The sequence below is a fragment of the Mus caroli genome, chromosome 16, assembly GCF_900094665.2.
Source record: "Mus caroli chromosome 16, CAROLI_EIJ_v1.1, whole genome shotgun sequence".
NCBI classification, from domain to species: domain Eukaryota; kingdom Metazoa; phylum Chordata; class Mammalia; order Rodentia; family Muridae; genus Mus; species Mus caroli.
Window position 1 is genome coordinate 25,260,344 of NC_034585.1, and position 18,609 is coordinate 25,278,952.

The 18,609-nt window shown below is 35.8% G+C and overlaps 1 protein-coding gene across 4 annotated transcripts in view; it reads right to left on the reverse strand.

The window, feature by feature from the left end:
- Positions 1-413: 413 nt before the first annotated feature.
- Fgf12 (fibroblast growth factor 12) overlaps positions 414-18,609 on the reverse strand; it is a 577,898-nt gene continuing 559,702 nt past the window's right edge. For all 4 annotated transcript variants that reach the window (XM_021184731.2, XM_021184729.2, XM_029470638.1 and 1 more), the window contains one exon: positions 414-5,147. In XM_021184731.2, the coding sequence (XP_021040390.1) occupies positions 5,029-5,147 (119 nt within the window). In that variant the 3' untranslated portion in view covers positions 414-5,028. The remainder of the gene's footprint in view (positions 5,148-18,609) is intronic.

The following is an 18,609-nucleotide window of genomic DNA, read 5'->3' on the forward strand; positions in this document are numbered from 1 at the left end:
CTGAAATCCTTCCTTTCCTAGACTTCCCTTTTGCACCATTAATGCTGCTAAACTTCTAAATGACACAGCACTATAAGTGACACATATTTGGGAAGTGTCTTATGATTTATGTGTCTGAAATTCTTGGATTTTAGAGATGAACATTTAGTTTACCATACTTAAAGTCAACTAAGTGTCTAGATAGAAACTAATGGATGGAGAAATAAAGGCTGTAGACTCTAGTTCTTAACCGCAGAAAAAGCATGTTAGGTCACCACAGGTGACGTTGCTATTAGAAAGTATTTGCTTTTGACTGTTGAATGAAATTTGATTGATTATTTCCATCTAGGAAGATTTAGGCAAATCTCCTGCACAGGACACACTTTTTTTTTCAGCCACACATTTTATCATAGACACACTAAATGAAAAAGAGAGACTTCTCAGAGAAGTTTAATGTTTTTTTTTTAAGTGACAGTATTCTACATGCATGAGTATCTCAAGATTTTAATTTCTTTTCACTTCAGGAATGTGGTGGTGTATAATCATTTTACAAAACTGATCTCAAAAACCCAATGACTTGAATAATCTGTGCTTTAATGCAAAAACAAATATGAATTTGCTTGTTTCTTTATATAACATGTTTATTAAACATTTTAGTGCCCATTCTTTACTAAGATTAATATAACACTTGAAATGGAGCTAGTAACAATTCTATTCGTGGTTATATATTTTATACTTTTAAATGACTTTGAGTAAAATGAAGGCTACTGTCATTAAATTGTGCTTGGAGCAAAGACAAAGAAACATCAGCTCATTGTTTCCACTAGTAAAACTAATGATGCAATGTTTATCACACTATTTGAATGCTGCTGTGATGTTAAGTATTCTCTTTGTCCTGCTTTTATTTGTGAATGAAGCTCAGTATATCACCCGTGAACACTAGCAATCTCCATTCTATTTGGACTAAAATCTTGATTTTTTAAATATGGACTTCAAAATATCCTTATCAGGATCAGCCTTTCACTTCCTTTGACTCTCCCTCAGCCAGACTTTCAACATCACCTTGAGATTTCTACAGGGAATTATAGCCTTCTAAGAAATACTATAGACTTTAAAGCTATCAGTGCATGAGAGAGGATTAAAAATCACCGACCTTCGGCACTGGCATGAGCTTTAGTATTGTTCCCACCTGTTTCTTTTTTATTATAAGGTGGCAATTAGCACTATCAATAGAAATATACATTTATATATAAAGTTTTGCATTCGAATCTCTTTATTTTTGACTACCTAATGAAAGATCACAGAGCAAATAAAAACTTTATATAATATAGCCTCATTTCAGAAGCATATGTATATATACACATATATATTTGTAGAACAATCCACAGTTTTAAATGTGATTCTGGCTTTAAAAAATGCTATTTACAGTCTATGACAGAGTAATGGCCTCAGTCTTTTATGGCATTAAAATGAGCAGGGAATTTTTAAGTTTGACTGTTTCTCACCTTGTGCAGAAGAAATCAACCTACTTCATGGAAAACCTTCTCAAAAGCAAGGCCTCGTACTCTAAGTCACAGGGTATAAGGAAAGATTTTCTAATTCTGGGTTTATGTTTTAAAACATAAATCAATGTTGAAGTAATCATATTCTTCATTAAGCAATCTGGGGTCCCAGGTTGGTTTAAGGACCATTTAATACACAACAAACAAGATACAATCTGTCCTTTTGTTGGACTACTTTCAACACTTCCCTGTAGCAATGACAAATCACAAACTGAAAAAAAAATAATAATACCGAGCAACAGCATTTCCATTTTCTTAGGTAGAAGAGTTATTCTGTATAAATTTCTAGATTGGATTGAGGTCCATAACGAGTCACATTGTCTTATTGTTTATTCCCTGTGCCAATCCACAATGGCTAAAAATATGTCCTAAAACTTCATATACGTAATTCAAAACCAAAACTATCAATTTGATCAAGAAAATGATGGCTTACTGTGTTTCAGTCTCCTGAAGAACAAGGTCTCTAAGCTAGAAGATGGAACTTCAGCACCATTTGTTCTAGACCTCAAATATCTAGCTAAAATATCAAGTAAAGAATATTGACCAGAGAGCCATTTTGTGAGACTCGTGGAAGTTTGGTTAATATTATCAAACCCATTTGTTTAAAACCTAATAAGGGCTCCGAAAGTTCTCTACTAGAATCCTTTCCTGGGATTATCCCCTTGCCTTGTTTTAGAAACAACAAAAAGAGAACCCTCACTAAAATGAAAGCACAGGTGATAGGTGAGTTGAAGGCAGGCAATAGAACAAAGACTGTCAGAGTGAAGAAACATTTTACATGGAATAAAGCTGAAAACGAACCATTGAACCTGACCCATATTTTAAAAATGAAATCTAATGGTTATATATTTGTATTTTTCATATATTTTAAACCCAATACAATGAATATTGGTTCTATTGATGATTTTGATATACTTCAATAGCAACCAGAAAGTGAGCAAATCAACATTGTGCTAAACATTTTCTTTTTCAGGTCTACGAAAAAAAAGAATGTGAGGCTTTTAATTCGTTCTTGAAATCAGGTGCAAATGATGCAAAGTCAATTTCCAAAAATACATATACATTTCCTTACCATGATATGGAGGGCAAACTAGAGACAGACTGAGTGCTTAGAAAGCTCCTTTTTAACTATTGATAGGATTGGGACAAAGGTATCTGAATGATGAACAATGGACAACCACTGAAAATAGAGAAGGGATTTTATTAGAGATTAATATCAGCATTTTATTTTAATAAATAATGAAGTTAAATTGCTATCATGAAATCCTCAGAGAGATGGGCAATTGTGGTTTCCAGAAATTACACTTCCTGTGGACCCTCAGTGCACTATGGTTGAGTAAACATATCACCTTAAACTCCAGGCACTTTCCTTTAAAAGAGCCTATGATCCATTTTGTTGAAGTCTCTTTATTTATTTTTAAAAGAAAATAAGGCTTTGTGCTTGGGAAATTTTTGGTCCTGGAAGTGACAGGTGTACTTATGATCAAGTTGGATCAACAGTGACAATGAGTACAACTTCTGAATGTGTGTCTTTACATGGCTGTACTTTTCCTAAGAAAGCAACATTCCATATAATATATATACACATATATATGTATATATATGCATAATAAACACATTACATGTATCTTTTACTTTACATATATTCTGATTTAAAATCTGTCCAAAAGCTTTGTCTCTGTGCATAACCTCTATTCTTCTATGCTTTATGGGAAAATTACCCCAGTAAACTTTCTGCCACCCTCCAGAGAACATAAATAGATAATTTATAGGGCAAGAGTCACACCAAAGAATAATGTTTGTGTAGAGGGAGACATTATGTTGACCTTAATAGAATACAGCATCCCATGGGAAGGTTTGAAGTGAGGGCTTAGATCTTCTGCAAAGTATGTATTTTAGGGAGTCATAGTTGGAATAATACATGCTGGACAGTAGAGATATAGGAGAAGTTACATGCGTACGTCTTCTCATTATGATATCCATAAAGCTGCAAACATTTTTAACATTCTGGTTTGGTCTCTTTGAATTTGGATTTCTCTACACCATTCCTGATATCCAGGGCGAAGTAAGTCTAGTAATTTCAATGCTGTGGTATAGCTTTGTTAATGTTTTCTAGTACTTCAGAGTTCTAATAGTGTTCTTGCTCTCATGTGGAGTTCTTTTTCATGACCCAAACCCACCCACAAAACCCTGTCTATTGAAACCAAAGCTGTTAATTCCACATTTTTTCTCTCTGTCCCTTGAAAAATCCATGTTTAACTAGTTATCTTCTGTTTTCTAGAACATAGAATTATTGCAAACTAGACTTATAAATGTGGATAAATCCAACAAACATGCCACTTGGTTCATAGATGGTAAGGTAGAATTTTCACAGTCATACCTTCTAATTTCTTCTAGAGTTTAAAAAACAACCTACACACAAAACTCTGGCAATGTAAAAAGGCAATTAAATTTTGCTTTGAGTCTGTATTTCATACTTATTTCCTTCTGTAAAACCCACCTTTCTTCTCTCCTGCTGCAAGATATGGTTAGAAAAAAAAATCAACTTTCTATGACAGCTAGACATTCACATACACACTCAAAGATACCTACACTACGGCTGTATGGAAAATGCAAGAAGCCTGTGCTTCTTCACCGGATGCCAGCTAGTTCCCTAAGTCTCCTCAGGAATACATTAAAACCCTTTTCACTGAATGCCTAAAAAAAATAATAAAATTCCAGATCAATACCTAGATAAAAAATATAATATTCTCCTTAAAGAATGTGAAGCTCTTTACAAGGTAATTAAATCAGCTAATATGATGAAATTCAACAGAAGAGTTTCTTTTCTAAATAAAAAAATATTACTAACATCAAGAGTAACATCAAGAATGAGTTTAAAACTTTTCTTTATGCAAGTTGGTCCCTGGCTATATGTCTAACAGATATTAGAAGAATATAATTTTGACATATTCAATTTTATGATTGAAAGAATACCCTGGAAACAGGATGTAATTGCATATAATGGACAGAAGTGTAAAGAAAATACAAACATGAAACAAATCTGCACACTTCAGAATGCTCTAAAACTTAAAAAGGTTTACAATTCAACAACATTTTAAGTGACTTTCCAAACCTTTTACATCCATTCAATGGCTGTGCTTAGTCTGCATTATACCCTGTCCTCATTACAATTAGCCCTCTGTTAATAACAACACAGTTAAATTTAATGTTTGTGGAGTCCAATTTATTTTTTTCCTTTGCTCTTATGTGCAATAATTGTTATGCATGTGAATTTTCTACCACATTGCAACAGGCAAGCTTTGGTTCAAATTTCTTGTCCTACACAAAGGAAGATTTTGAGTGCAGAATCTCAGCTACTAAGTCCTGTGATGCTGTTTTATTTTTTTCTCTCTCTCGTTGGGTAGATATACTGGAGAAAATGGGGGAAGGGAGGGAGAAGAAGGGAGAGGGAGGGGAGGGAAGAACGGAAGAGTTCTTGGCTAGGTTATGTAGAATCTTGATTCACGACTTTGCCTCCATTCATGGTGGGTGTTCCCGAACTTTTCCTTGAGCGTCCTTGCTTTTCTCCAATTTCGTGTAGTGATGGTTCTCTGTACATACACACTGGAAGGCAAAATTAAAAAAAAAAATACTTATTATGATCAACATTAATCTAGTTTCAATGAATTTCTCAAATTTGATTTTAAAATATTTTCACTGTTATCATCAGCTCTTCTCTCAAATGCTGTATTAGTGATAGATAACCTTAGTACTAACACATGGTAATTTCTGCTTCAATCAGACACAATCACTGCAGACATGGCAGTTGTTCTGTTCTGTGGAAGATAATGCTTGAATCTATCTAGTCTCTTAACACATATATATATGACTCTTATTGAAAGGAGAAAACTGAAACAGTAGTTAAAATTAGACAATTTTTGCTTCAAAAAAAAATCCTTATCCTAAAGCCTAGTTTCTGGAGGAGGATATTTCTTGATATGCTCCTAATCTTTACTCCATTGCAAAACTTATGACATTGCTGGAGCCATAAATTTTTAGCTCCAATTTTCACAGCATCCTTCATGAGAGGTCATATTTGAATGAGGATTGAGAATTAGAAAAATATCAATGCATTTCCTCAATTGGCCCAGACTTTCTTCACACAAACCAAGAAATCAAGCCCTCTCCTTTGCCACTCTTCAACAGGGAGTGTGATTATTCAACTTATCATTAAGTTCGTATCCTCTCATCTTTGTCTGGGCTAAGGTTGTCATCTGTGAGCTATTATGGCTGTTGCTCAATTATTGCTTAGCATGGATAGGTTTCCCAGTTCACAGCTATTCTTACAAGATAAATCACCATAGTGACTCCTTTTGCTTCTCTGGGCTGTTATTATAATAGAGACAAATGTGTCTACATTGGCATATTTCACTTAAGCAACTTAAGCATCAGGAGTTTCCCTCTTGAAATAAGAACAAATAAGTATTTTTGTCTATTCTGTCTGTCATCACAACAATGATTCAGTAACTTGAATGCTGTCTCCAACATCAAGTAGTTTCCTCTGTTGAGTATGAATGGAGAGTACTACACATCTTTGGAAACTGTACTATTTGGTCCACAGGCTGACTCAGCTGCTTATTGACAGTATCAACTCAGACACACTTTTTTTTAACTGAAAAGAAAATTGGCACTTCTATTTGCATAAGCAGATAACAAATAGTTAAAATGATCAAGAAAAAATAACACTATTCATTAAATTTTTAGATAACATATTTTAGAGGATATAGTAACAGCCAAAGCCATTACACCACATCCAAAACATAGACTAAAAAAATGCAAACACTAGTTCAAGTTTCCTCTAGTGCATTTAGTAGTATGTGGCACTGTGCATTTATACTAAGTAGGGATATTTTTACTATGTGACTTTTGAGTCATTAGTTCTATGGTGGGCTTGAGATACTTCATTTTTAATAAGCTTGCAGGTATTGCTGATGTCAGTGAAATACAATACACACTCTCTTAGGAGTACAGAATATAGCAATGGAATATGCTTATTCAATGTCTTTCAATAAGAGTATTTCACATGTATTTTTCAATGAATTTTTTAAATATATATATATATTTTTTTTAATTTTAAGTATTTTAAGTATCTCCAAATGTGATTGGTTGAAGTGGGACAGTAAAACCTGTAGGCAAGCTATGCACTACTTGCTCAGAGAACTCATTCTGATGTTTACTGATAGTGAGATCAATGTCCTGTCTTTGACAAAAGCAACAGAAAGAATATTGGAAAATCCTTACAGTGTATCCATGTAGATTCTTAAAGTCCCTCAAGTGTACTAGCTCTTAATTGTATTTCTGTTATGAGAGAAGTAGAGCAACATATCAAATCTCAAAGGTGAAAGCAAACTTTTATTTGTGCATAATATATCCACTTATCTGTGACTGGCTAATGCACAGGGGAACTCAAAGCTAATGAAGTGGTTCCATTAGAAAGCAATTCGCAGGATGCCATGAAGCGGTTTTTAGAATTCCATCATGTAATCAGCTATGAAAACCCACACTCTTCACTAAATTATAATGTCAATGGGGGAAAAAAAACCCTTTGTGTTTAAATACCCAGAAAAAAAATACAGGGCCACAGATTACTTCAATGTAGGGTACTTGAAGGGCGATACTGCCTATCACTAAATAATACATTTATATAATTGCATTTAATAAAATTACAATATTCCTTCTGTTCTCATTATATTGGTTCTACCAAGTTATATTTTTGGACTTTTGTTTTTATGTATTTGCTATTCCTCATGTATACATAAAGTACTTCATATGTGAACATACAAATATTGGCACTAAAATGATTGATGGAGATAATTTTTCCAATAATCGAAGCCTACTAGCCATCCCTGAAATTGAGTCTGCAAAGAAATGTCTAAACTGACCTGTGGAATTTTACAATTTATAAAAGTAAAATTTAATAAATCTTTATAAAAGTAAATCTTAATGCCAAACAGAAGTTGCAATTTTGTTTTTAGGCTAACTCAATCACTATCCCCATTATATTCCATTAAACTGAATAAGAAAATCAGTGTTTTAATAAACAAAATGGCCATCAGGCGTGTTTTCCAGCTCACTGAAAGAAACTGTCTCTCCTTTACTTGGTAAGTGAAAATGGGTATTCCAGTTTTTGCTTGCTGCTTACAAAGTGAATTTGGGTGAGAAACTGCATGCAAGTGCAGAAATGGAGAGCAAGGCATGAAGGAAAAGAGGAAGGTTGGGAGGGAGAGGTAGGGAAAGAGGGAGAGAGGAAGGGAAGAAGGGAAGGAGGGCAGAGGTGAGGGGGAATAAAGTGAGGGAAAGAGAGCTCTATTAAACCAATTCCTTTTTCATTATCATTTGTAAGTCCTGGGATTCAGCAAAACATTGAACTTGAGCAGGTAACCAGTAGAGGGATAGAGATCTCAATCAAATTTTAGGACTAAAATTACTTTACAGAGCACAATTCGATTCAATTACAGTGTTAAGAGAAAGGACAGGGAAAGGGCAAGCATTCCTGTGTGATAATGGCCATCTCCAGGCGTTGTGATAATTCTCTGTGAGCCCAGTTTCTGAATACTTCAGGATAAAGATTGGAAGAATTGGAGGAGAGATGGATCACAAGGTGTCCAACAAATATATAAGTTGAAATGTAAAATGCTACCCACCAGTTTAAGTTGATCTTCTCATTTACTAGTAACAATAATGCTGTGATCATCATAGGTCAGAAATTGTTATCTTTATTTTTTTTTTAATCATAAAGCAACTGACCTCCCTAGTGTCAGGAGGTGAGCAGTGGCAGAGCCAGGATGCAAATGTCTAGGCACAAGTTTTGATCAAAACAAGATCCGGTGGGTTAATATAGGCTATGTTTACATTATTATGGTGGCATATTATTCAATATTTAAGTTGGTCTTTCTTTTACTAAATACTGCTAGTGTGGTTAAGAAATGGTTCTGAAAATATATACCTTATCAATTTGCTAAAATGAGTAGGTGGAAACTAACAAGTGTGGGCGGGAGTATGAAGACATTGGAACACTTATATGTTTTGTTGCTCAGAATGAAAGACGGTACAGCCACTTTAAGAAATGATGATTGTTAAGACAATTACACACAAGATTCCCAAGGCACCCACAGCTGCAATTCTGGATATGTAACAAAAAAAAGGAAAACAAAAAGGCACTTGAACATATTTTGCATACCCATAATTATGGGGAGGGATGCTGGTGATGGCTTGTAAAGGACAGATCAATGTTAACAGCACTGCAGTGGTAAATTCTCTTCTTATATTTTCTCACAATTAAAAACACCCTAATTGCCCCGAGTGTAAGGGAAGATGGCTCAGCAGTTAAGAACACTTAATTGTTCTTGTGAAGGATTCTGGTTCGGTTCTCAGAACCCACGCAGTGGTTCAGAACCATGTGGCATCCTAGTTCCAGTGAATCTGATACTCTCATTTGGCCTTCTCAGCCACCAGCATGCACACAGTGTAAGGCCCTTACATACCTGCCAAGGAAACACTCAAACATGCGAAATGAAGTAAATAGATTTCTTATTAACCTGTGTATATCCACCCTCTTCCCGGTAATAAGAAATATGTCACAGTATTGAAACTAACGAGTGAGGAACTGTGATATAATCTAGAGAATATACTCCTGGGAAGCAGATTCAAGGATTCAGTGAGAAATTCTAGGACTGCATTGCTTACTTAGGTTAGTTATTTGATCTATGAACAATTACAATATAAACAACCCTCCTTTAAATATACTGTGAAGGTAAACATAAGCAGGGATAAAATCACATAGGGAGGTGGTAAGAGAGAAGGGACCTAGGACTACGTAGCCTCAGGCCTTATCAAATTCCATCCTGACAACTAGAAAACTTGATCACTATATGTGATTATACCCCAGTCTAATTTTCATAGTAAATAGAGAATAAATAACATGTCCACCTATCAAATAATCAAGTATCTAGAAAAATTAATAATTCAATCATTTTTAATCAAAATTATTTACATGGCATGAATTCAGCCAGTCAGTTTAGTTAAGAAAAAAATCTGAATCTCACAGTACAACTGTCCGAAGAAACACATTTGAAAGGGTTCATCAATCGTTTAGTTCCCTGTAACTACACTTTCAGATTCAAAAAGAGCAAATCTAGCTCCGGATTCATTATGCATCTGAGACCTGTATCTTCTGTGGATGTCCCAAGTTCCAATTTTGGCTGCAATTGCAATATGTTTTTTGTTTGTTTATTTGTTTGTTTGTTACTCAGGCTAGTTAATATGTGCTTTCATTTGGAAGGGGCTTAATTTAGACCTTAGGAAGTCAAGACAAACAATAATGATAAATTCAGAATAATGTATTCCAGATAGGAAATGACAATCACAGAGCCTATGATAAGAATTAATCACGATTTCATACAAGCATCAGAGCAGAATGTGGTGTTCTCTTGTTAATCTGTAACCATTAAAACTGCAGTAAGAAGTCCAAGGAGCCATGTTTAGGGATCCGTCTAGACCTTATCTCTGCTAGTGATATAAACTCCATGACTCCTGGGCACAATTCAAAAACAGTTATGAGCACATGCCGAATTTAAACTTTTCTCTATTAGCCAGAAAGTAACTAGATCAATTGTCATAGATCAAATACAATTATTGTTAAAGGGAGGGTTTTCTGTTACAGAGAGCTACTATCTCATCAAGAACAAATTTATTTTGTTTTAGAAGTTCAAATATTATGTTAATACATTCTCATGGATATTTTTCCTGCACCCTTTGTGCAGTACATCTTGGTCTGTTTTAGGTATGAGGGTAAAGAGTGACATTCTCTCTTTTTTTAACAAGAAAAAAAAAAATCCTAAACTGGAAAATGTGAAAACAAAATGAAACAAAACTCCGGTATCTTTCCTGTCTCCTGTGCTTAAGCCCAGATTCAGTGACCTCCTTTGTGACAATTTGAGATGTTGTGGAGTATAAGAAACTAACTGTCTTCATCCAGAAGCTGTGGATGATACTTGTAATACACTCAAATATACTTATTTATCTAGTTTATTGTATGAGCATTGGAGTTTTGCCTGCTTGTATGTCTGTGTGAGGATGGTGGATCCCCTGGAAATAGAGTTACGAACTGTTGTGAGCTGCCATTTGGGTGCTGGGACTTGAACCCTGTCCTCTGGAAGAGCAGTCAGTGCTCTTAACCATTGAGCCACCAGTCCAGCCCCTAGTGAACATTATTTTCAATAGGAATGATTTAACATGTTTGGTGGGAAACCAATTCTGATTGTATTTCTGGCCATACCTAACACATTTTTGTCAATAGCTTCAATCCCCCAGTTTCAGGGTTGTGAAGAGGCCCTTGGTCCTGTGAAGGCTCTATGCCCCAGTGTAGAGAAATGCCAATACCAGGAAGCAGAAGTGGGTGGGTTGGTGAGCAAGTGGAGTGGGAAGGGGATAGGGGGTTTTCTCGGAGGGGAAACCAGGAAAGGGAATAACATTTGAAATGTAAATAAAGAAAACATCTAAGAAAAAGAAAAAGAGAAAGAAAGAAATTGATTTTTTTTTTTTTTACTTGTTACATCTGGCTCTCAATGCTGTCCTTGATCCTGCAGCTTCCTTTCTTTCTGTTCAGTAATCAGGTGCAGAAAGTGGACAAAGAATCCTTTGGTCCTTTCTCACCCCCATAAGGTTTCTGTGATAGGATGTCAGTATTCCTCTGCCACGCCTTCGGCTACAGTGGTTTTCAGTGAACTGTACGGAGAGACTAGGGCTTCAAGACTGGTTCTTTAGCATCAAGTTCAAATCAAAGCATGTTTTATCTCAGCTCTTTCCTTCTCCCTACTCACCTGCTCTGGTTTATGCCTTAAGTTCTCTCTTCCTCATCTTGACCTTTCTTTACATTTAAACACTGTACCTTTCTAACACAACAGCAGGTTGAAGGGAGGGACTCAACAGCACTATCTAGATACAATGAGGTAGAGGTTTGGTGGAAAAGCCTTTGCCAACATATTTAAACACAAAGATAGGCACAGGTTCCTAAGAACAACACTCACATTACAGACTACATTAATGCAAAGGATATGCTAAGAATATATATATATATATATATATATATATATATATATATATATATATATATATATATATATATATGGATCTATGCAAGTCTAACCCTTCAATGGGAACAGAAGAAACTTGTAAGATGCTGGTAGCAATGGTATTGACACCAGGAAGGCAGACATATTTGCCACTTCCTGAGTGTGCTCTGACTACTGCAGAAAGCTCAATGGTCATGGCAGTACAGAGGAAATGTTACAACATGTGGTTATAAGCCCTCCATAAGCTACCAGATTTCTGATATGTGTGAAGTAATTTGCTTTGTTTTTCCACGAAAGATTATTATCTTAAAAGGAAAATGTAACTAATATGTGCTACTAGGCCTTACCGTTTTCTAACAAATAACAACCAAGTGTCACTGGGGCGGATTTTCCATTCTTCCATGTTCTGTATGTATGTGTTTATGTGTGTGTGTGTGTGTGTGTGTGTGTGTGTGTGTATATATATATATATATATATATGTGTGTGTGTGTGTGTGTGTGTGTGTGTGTGTGTGTGTGTAAACCTGGTCTAACAAATCATACCATGTTTTAAAATGTCACCTAGGAGCAGCTGGTATAATGAGATAATGCACACATACACATATTAACTGGCACCCCTCTGTGGACTTATTAGACACAGCTCAACTCTATAACAAGAAGATGTGCTTTTTGTTAACTTCATTCTGACAGGAAAACCCATTCCTCCTCTATTTCTCCTCATTTAATAATCACCACCATCATTCACCTGATGCACAAGTACCAAGATTGGAAATCACTACTGATTCCTTCCTTCCTTCCTTCCTTCCTTCCTTCCTTCCTTCCTTCCTTCCTTCCTTCCTTCTTTCCTTCCTTCCTTCTTTTCTTTTTAAATCTAACTTCCTGGAACCCCAGTAAATTAAAATACTTTACTATCTCTAAGATACAAATAAATACACTATTTCTTTATGAAAAAAAATCCAGAGTATGAGGTACCTTCTCCCTGGTAGGAGATGGTGGTTTTTTTAAATTAATTCACTTCAAACCCTAATCACAACTTCTTTTCTCCTCTCAGTCTCTCCATCATATAGTTCCTCCCCCACCTACCCCTCCCTTTTTCCTCTGAGAAGGGGAGTCTGCCCCTAACTACCTACCCACACTGTCATATCCAGTCACTGCAGGGCTAGGCAAATCTTCTCCCACCAAGACCAGACAAGACAGCCCAGTTAAGGGAACAGGATCTACAGTCAGGGAACAAAATCAGGGACAGTGCCGACTCCAGTTTTGGGGGGGCCTGCATGAAGACCAAGCTGCACTTCTGCTAGATACGTTTGTGGGTCTAGGTCCAACACATGTATGCCCCTCTGCTGGTGATTTAGGCTCTGAGAGACACAAAGAGTCCAGATTAGTTGACTCAGTCTTCTTGTAGAGACCCTATCTTCTCTGCCTTAATCCTTCCCCAACTCTTGCCCAAGACTCTGTCTAACGTTTAGCTGTGGGTTTTTGTATCTGTTTCTGTCAGTTTCTGGGAAGTGCCTCTCAGAGTACAATAATGCTAGGCTACCATCTGCAAGCATAACAGTAATAGTGTCATTAATAGTGTCAGAACGTGGATCTTGGCTCCCTCCATCTACCTCTTATGACTATTTTATTTCCCCTTCTGAGTGAAATTCCATTATCCTCCCTGGTCTGTCTTTTGTATTTAGCTTCTGTGAGTCTGCAGATAATAAAGTGGGTAACCTGTAGTATGTGCAACAGAGGACAGAGCTTCACAGCTGTGGCTCATTTACACCATTTACATCACTGCAGAAGAGAAGAAGATGGCTTCTAGTGGTGATTCGGGGGAGCTGTCATGAAGTAGATTGTTAGAGTGCTTACAGGGCCACTGCACTTGGCTACTGACAGACTCTCCAGTCAAATAGAGACGATAGAGCCTCTGTTTTTGATGAAACTCATAACCCTTATCTTCTATCAGTTTCAATGAAAGAAGAATGAAATGAGTAATCTATTTTATTACTGGCAATTTAATCAAATCTTTTTTGGCCTTCTGTAATTTCCAAGAAATGGAAAGGTTAAATTGCTCTGTAAGTTAATGTACCATTAAAAAAATATCTAACTGTCTTAATAGCAGATCATAGAAGAGCTTGGGCAATTAGCGTGAAGCAATTTCGCACCATAATTAGTGTCCCATGGAATCTTTTTGGAACTGTGGGAGCAGGTTAAATACTGGTTTGGAAGTAACAGGCCATAGGAAAGTCTCCTGTGTGCTGAAATGTTTGTTACAAAGGTTGAGAAATTATGAACAGGAGAAGACTGATAACTTAACATGAACAGAGAACAGAAACAACATTCTAGTTTAAATGAGGGACAGAAGTGGGTGACTCTTCATGGGAAGAGGTGAGGACATTTCATTAAAGGTTGATTTCAGAGACCAGCAAAAAGATTCTGAGAAGAGTTACAAAGGTTGCAGAGGAAAGGAAAACTCAAAAAGGGGTGAGGAGAGGAGACAGAAGGAGGAAGGGAGAGAGAGCCAAAGATTCAATGTGAATATTGCTTCAACAATTAAAGCAGTATGCAGCACTAGGGAAGTTTGGGGGTCCATTTTCCTATTTAACTTTTAGCATGGCTCACCCCAAAAGAGACTCTTTGCACATGCACCGTCTAGCTCTCGTTTCAGACAATTTAAATATACATATATATATATATATCAAAATAAGTTTGTGGTTTTCATTTTCCCAGGTGGAGCTTCACAGCCTTAGCAATCCTGTGCATCCTTCTCTTTGGTGATACACTGTTTAGCTATGGAAAGGAGTCTCTGCTCTACTAACTAGAGGGGAGGATTCTTGTTTTTGTTTGTTTGTTTGTTTATTTTATGTAATGCTGTATCCCATAGCGTTTTGTCAAGACAGGAGAAGATATGGCAGTGCCCATGTTTCTAAAGAAAAAAGAAAAAAAATTTATTTTAATCTGGCAAAATTTCTTGGCCTGGCTAAGTAAATCTCAGTTTACTTCTGTGAGGCTGATGGAATCCATAATTGATTTCATTCTCAAAGATGCTCAAGACTGAAGAAAGTAATTATTTTCTCAATATTACTTAGCAAGCAATTGCCAAGAGTAATAAGGACTAACCCATCTCATTCTTGGTTATTTGGTATTTCTTAAGTTAAACTTTGTGAGCAAGTTACCAAATAATTGGCATTACACCTGCCAACTCCACAGAGCAATTAACCTAGTGTTAAAACATGCCTATCTGAGTAACAGTGCTGAATTTTAAATTGTAACATGATGTGGATATTTAAATTCATTGTGTCTGTGAAGGAAAGTTCCTGAAAGGAACCAAACTTCACAGAACCTTCTATAAGCCTGGTAACTGAGCAGAGTTTCAGTGATAGAATATTTCAGGTCCACAGGCTAATTACAATTTCCTGGGGTGCATCATTAGCCCCATTAATAGTCAATTTTGCCCACTTCTGTATTTGACCTAACATTCTCTCGTCTAACGAGTAGAACCTTTGGAATGCATTAACTTATGAAACCCTTTAGCTTTTACTAACAGAAGGCTGTTTTGTCAAAGAGTGTCAGAGTCTACAGCAGAGATGTCTCTCTGCTAATTTATTCCACCTTGTTAATTTCTCCACATTCTTTGTTTCATTATTTTTAAAAATTCATCAGTCTCTTACTACACTTGAATAAGGAATTTAAAGTGACTTAGATCTGTGATACACGGCCATGATCACTCATATTTGATTCCATAAAGAACTCACTCATCCCTTTTGAGATAAGAGTTGTGTTTGCATATACACTGTCAGATGTAAACCTTACTCCACTTCATTCAATGCAGTGGTCACAATAATTTAAATAAATTTAAGATGCTTATGACCAAACTGGATCAAAATAAGCTGAGAAATTCAACCTAAAATTCAGTCCAGAACACCCAGTGTCAAATTTGGTGACAATCAGAGCCTCTTGGACAGCTTTAAAAGTTGTACATACTTAGGTCACACCCAGACTTAATCAGGTCACTTTGGAGAGTTTGTCACTTTTAAGAACACCCCAGATGGTCACGATACTGTTGTATAAGATGCAACAATTGATGTTCTTCTGCTAAGATTAAAAATTATATATCTAACAAAGAAAGTGGATGGCATGTAATTGCCTGGCAGTGACAGAAAAGCATATTAGTTATCTGTCTCTATAAAAAGAAATGTGTTAGTATTCCCAATTTAAAAATTAATACTTTAAAAGGGTGGCTTTCAACCAATAAAAAGTTTGGTAATATCTTTCTTTCACCAGTACTCTATGTTGAAAATGGTAATTTTTTTGGATAGCATACAGGTAGGCATGTATTTGCATGCGCGTGCACACACACACACACACACACACACACACACACACACACACACACACACACACCACAAACACACACACTTTGTTTTTCAGGGGCAATAGTTTAATAAAAATTACTCAACCACCTGGAAGAACTGAGTAATGAGCTTTTAAAGGAAGAGGGAGGAGAAAATGATCTGTTTGTATCTTGTTCTTTGTCAAAGAGTCTTTGACCCTCTATCTGATACTGAAGGGGGAGGTCACCCAAAGACAGTTTAAATCTGGGGTATCATTTATAAATGGCAGGATAATGCTCTGAGAATCAAAGAGTCTGTGCTATTGTTGTAAATTCTAGAGAAGACCCAACTAAGTAGGGGCTTATGTGCAGTGTACATAGTATGGGCTTAAATACCAAGTCAATCCATCCAATAGATGTTATCTACAACCGTTCATTAACACCGTCATTATGTGGAACACCAGAGAGTGAAGGACTGAGGGGAAATGAGCAAGTGGGTAGGTAATTATTATCATGTTATCTATGTAAGAATTACAGATCCTTTAGCTGGAAAACTTTAACTTTAGGAATCTTAACATTCAAATGAAATCAACACAGGAATGGTATTAAAGTCAAAGAGTTTGAAGAAAACAAAAACAATCACAACATTAAAATAACACACTTTGGCTTTCCACCACGTAGGGCTAATCTACTTTACAAAAGAACAGCCCATTCATCATGCAGTGCTGGGATCTGTCAGGGTGGTAATGGTATAAGCAGTGGGTTTAGAGATTTATAAAGATTTTCTGGAACATTAAAAATAATACACCCAGCAACCACTTGTTTAAACAGCTATATTCCTAATCGCTTGCAGGGCTATTATTTCACATTTCTTTTCCAAAAGTACCTTCCAATTATATGCTTTATAATTAGACCATGGAGAGATTAATGAAAAAGTAAAACCCTTTCTTTCAAAATGCAGTTTATGATGAAAATATCTTTTATCCTAGGTTTTGATTCAAGTAGATAAGTGAATAGCAAATTACCAATGATAGAAAGAAGTCATAAAAATATACTTTATTCATTCACTAATTTAATAAAGGAAATGTGTCTAGACTGTTTTGTAGGTAAATATATTGCAAGATTCCATCAGAGTTTATGGTTTTTCAGTGAAGTACTTATAAAAGTGCTGCTCATCCAATTGGAAGAAATGAAATAATACCTTCACCCCATAGGATGTCTCTGTTATCTATCTATCCATCATCTATCTATCTATCTATCTATCTATCTATCTATCTATCTATCTATCTACCTATCTAACCATCTCTTTCCTCCTCTTCCTCCCTCTCTCACTCTCTCATCTAGATTTTACTTTATATATATATATATATATATATATATATATATATATATATATAATTGTTTTGCTTTCGTGTTTTATGAGGTACTGCATGAAGCCAGTATCTCAGGAGGCAGAAGAGGATGTTAAATCTCCTGGAACTGGAGTTACAGCTGCTTGTGAGCTGTCATGTGAGTGCTGGGGATTGAACCTGGATCCTCTGGAAAAGCAATTAGTGTTCTTACCGGCAGAGTCATTTCTCAAGCTCCTCCCATCATGTCCTCTTCCTACATTTTAAGGTATTAACTGAAGCTAATATCTGAATGGAGCACACATTATTAGTGCTCTGAAAGGGTATGGAAAACTTTCTATACTCTGTCTTGAATGAGTCTTTCTCTCCTGGAGTATAAACCCTTATTCTATACTTGGGATTTTAACCAAAACCTGACCCTACCAGTTATTTATATCTTTCTTTAATGTATAATGCAAAGATGAATTTATAAACAACTCTATAATATTGAGGTGTTTAGTTTCTCAAACTAACAATGTACCTCTTAGACAGGTACCAAATGACAATGCTAAAAATAGGAACAACTGTAAATGTATGTGTGTGTGTGTGTGTGTGTGTGTGTGTGTAGAGGGGGGAGAATATACAATTTCATTGTCAAAAAATTCAGAAATCATATAGCTCAAATTATTTTACATAGTGGGAAATTAAGTGCATTAAAAATAATAGGTATTATAGTTGTTGTATCGCCTTGTTGAAATGGTCTTTTTCTTTGTCTTCCTTTATATTTAATCTCAAAGTGTATTTTATTTGATGTGAGTATAAGTGCTCCTGATGGCTACTGGTTTCCTTAGCATGGAATGTCTTTTCTGTTTACTCACTGTGTCTATCCTGGTGGAGGGAACTTCTTGTGGGCAGCGTACTTTTGGATCGGGCGACTCACTGAGTTAGTTATTTCTAAGATTTTTGGAGCTTCATGTTCTTTTTTTTTAATTCAGCCGTATCTTATTAGTTTTAAAATAATTTTCTCTTTTAGTTTTCATTAATATGTTAAAAAATAATAGGCACCAAGGAGGCAATGCATTTTTAAATTTTTAACTCTGTTTGAACATGGCAGTCAAGTAATAGTCCCTTGTACTTATCTTCAATATGTACTTTTATATCATTTCATAAACACTTGTCTTAACTCTGCTGTGTTTATAACCAGCCTAGTATGTGATTTTTTTTTGCCATAGTCTATGGCATGAATGAGACATAGACCCCCACCCCCACTGTTTCAGGTATTTGAACACCTGCTCTGCAGTTGGTGA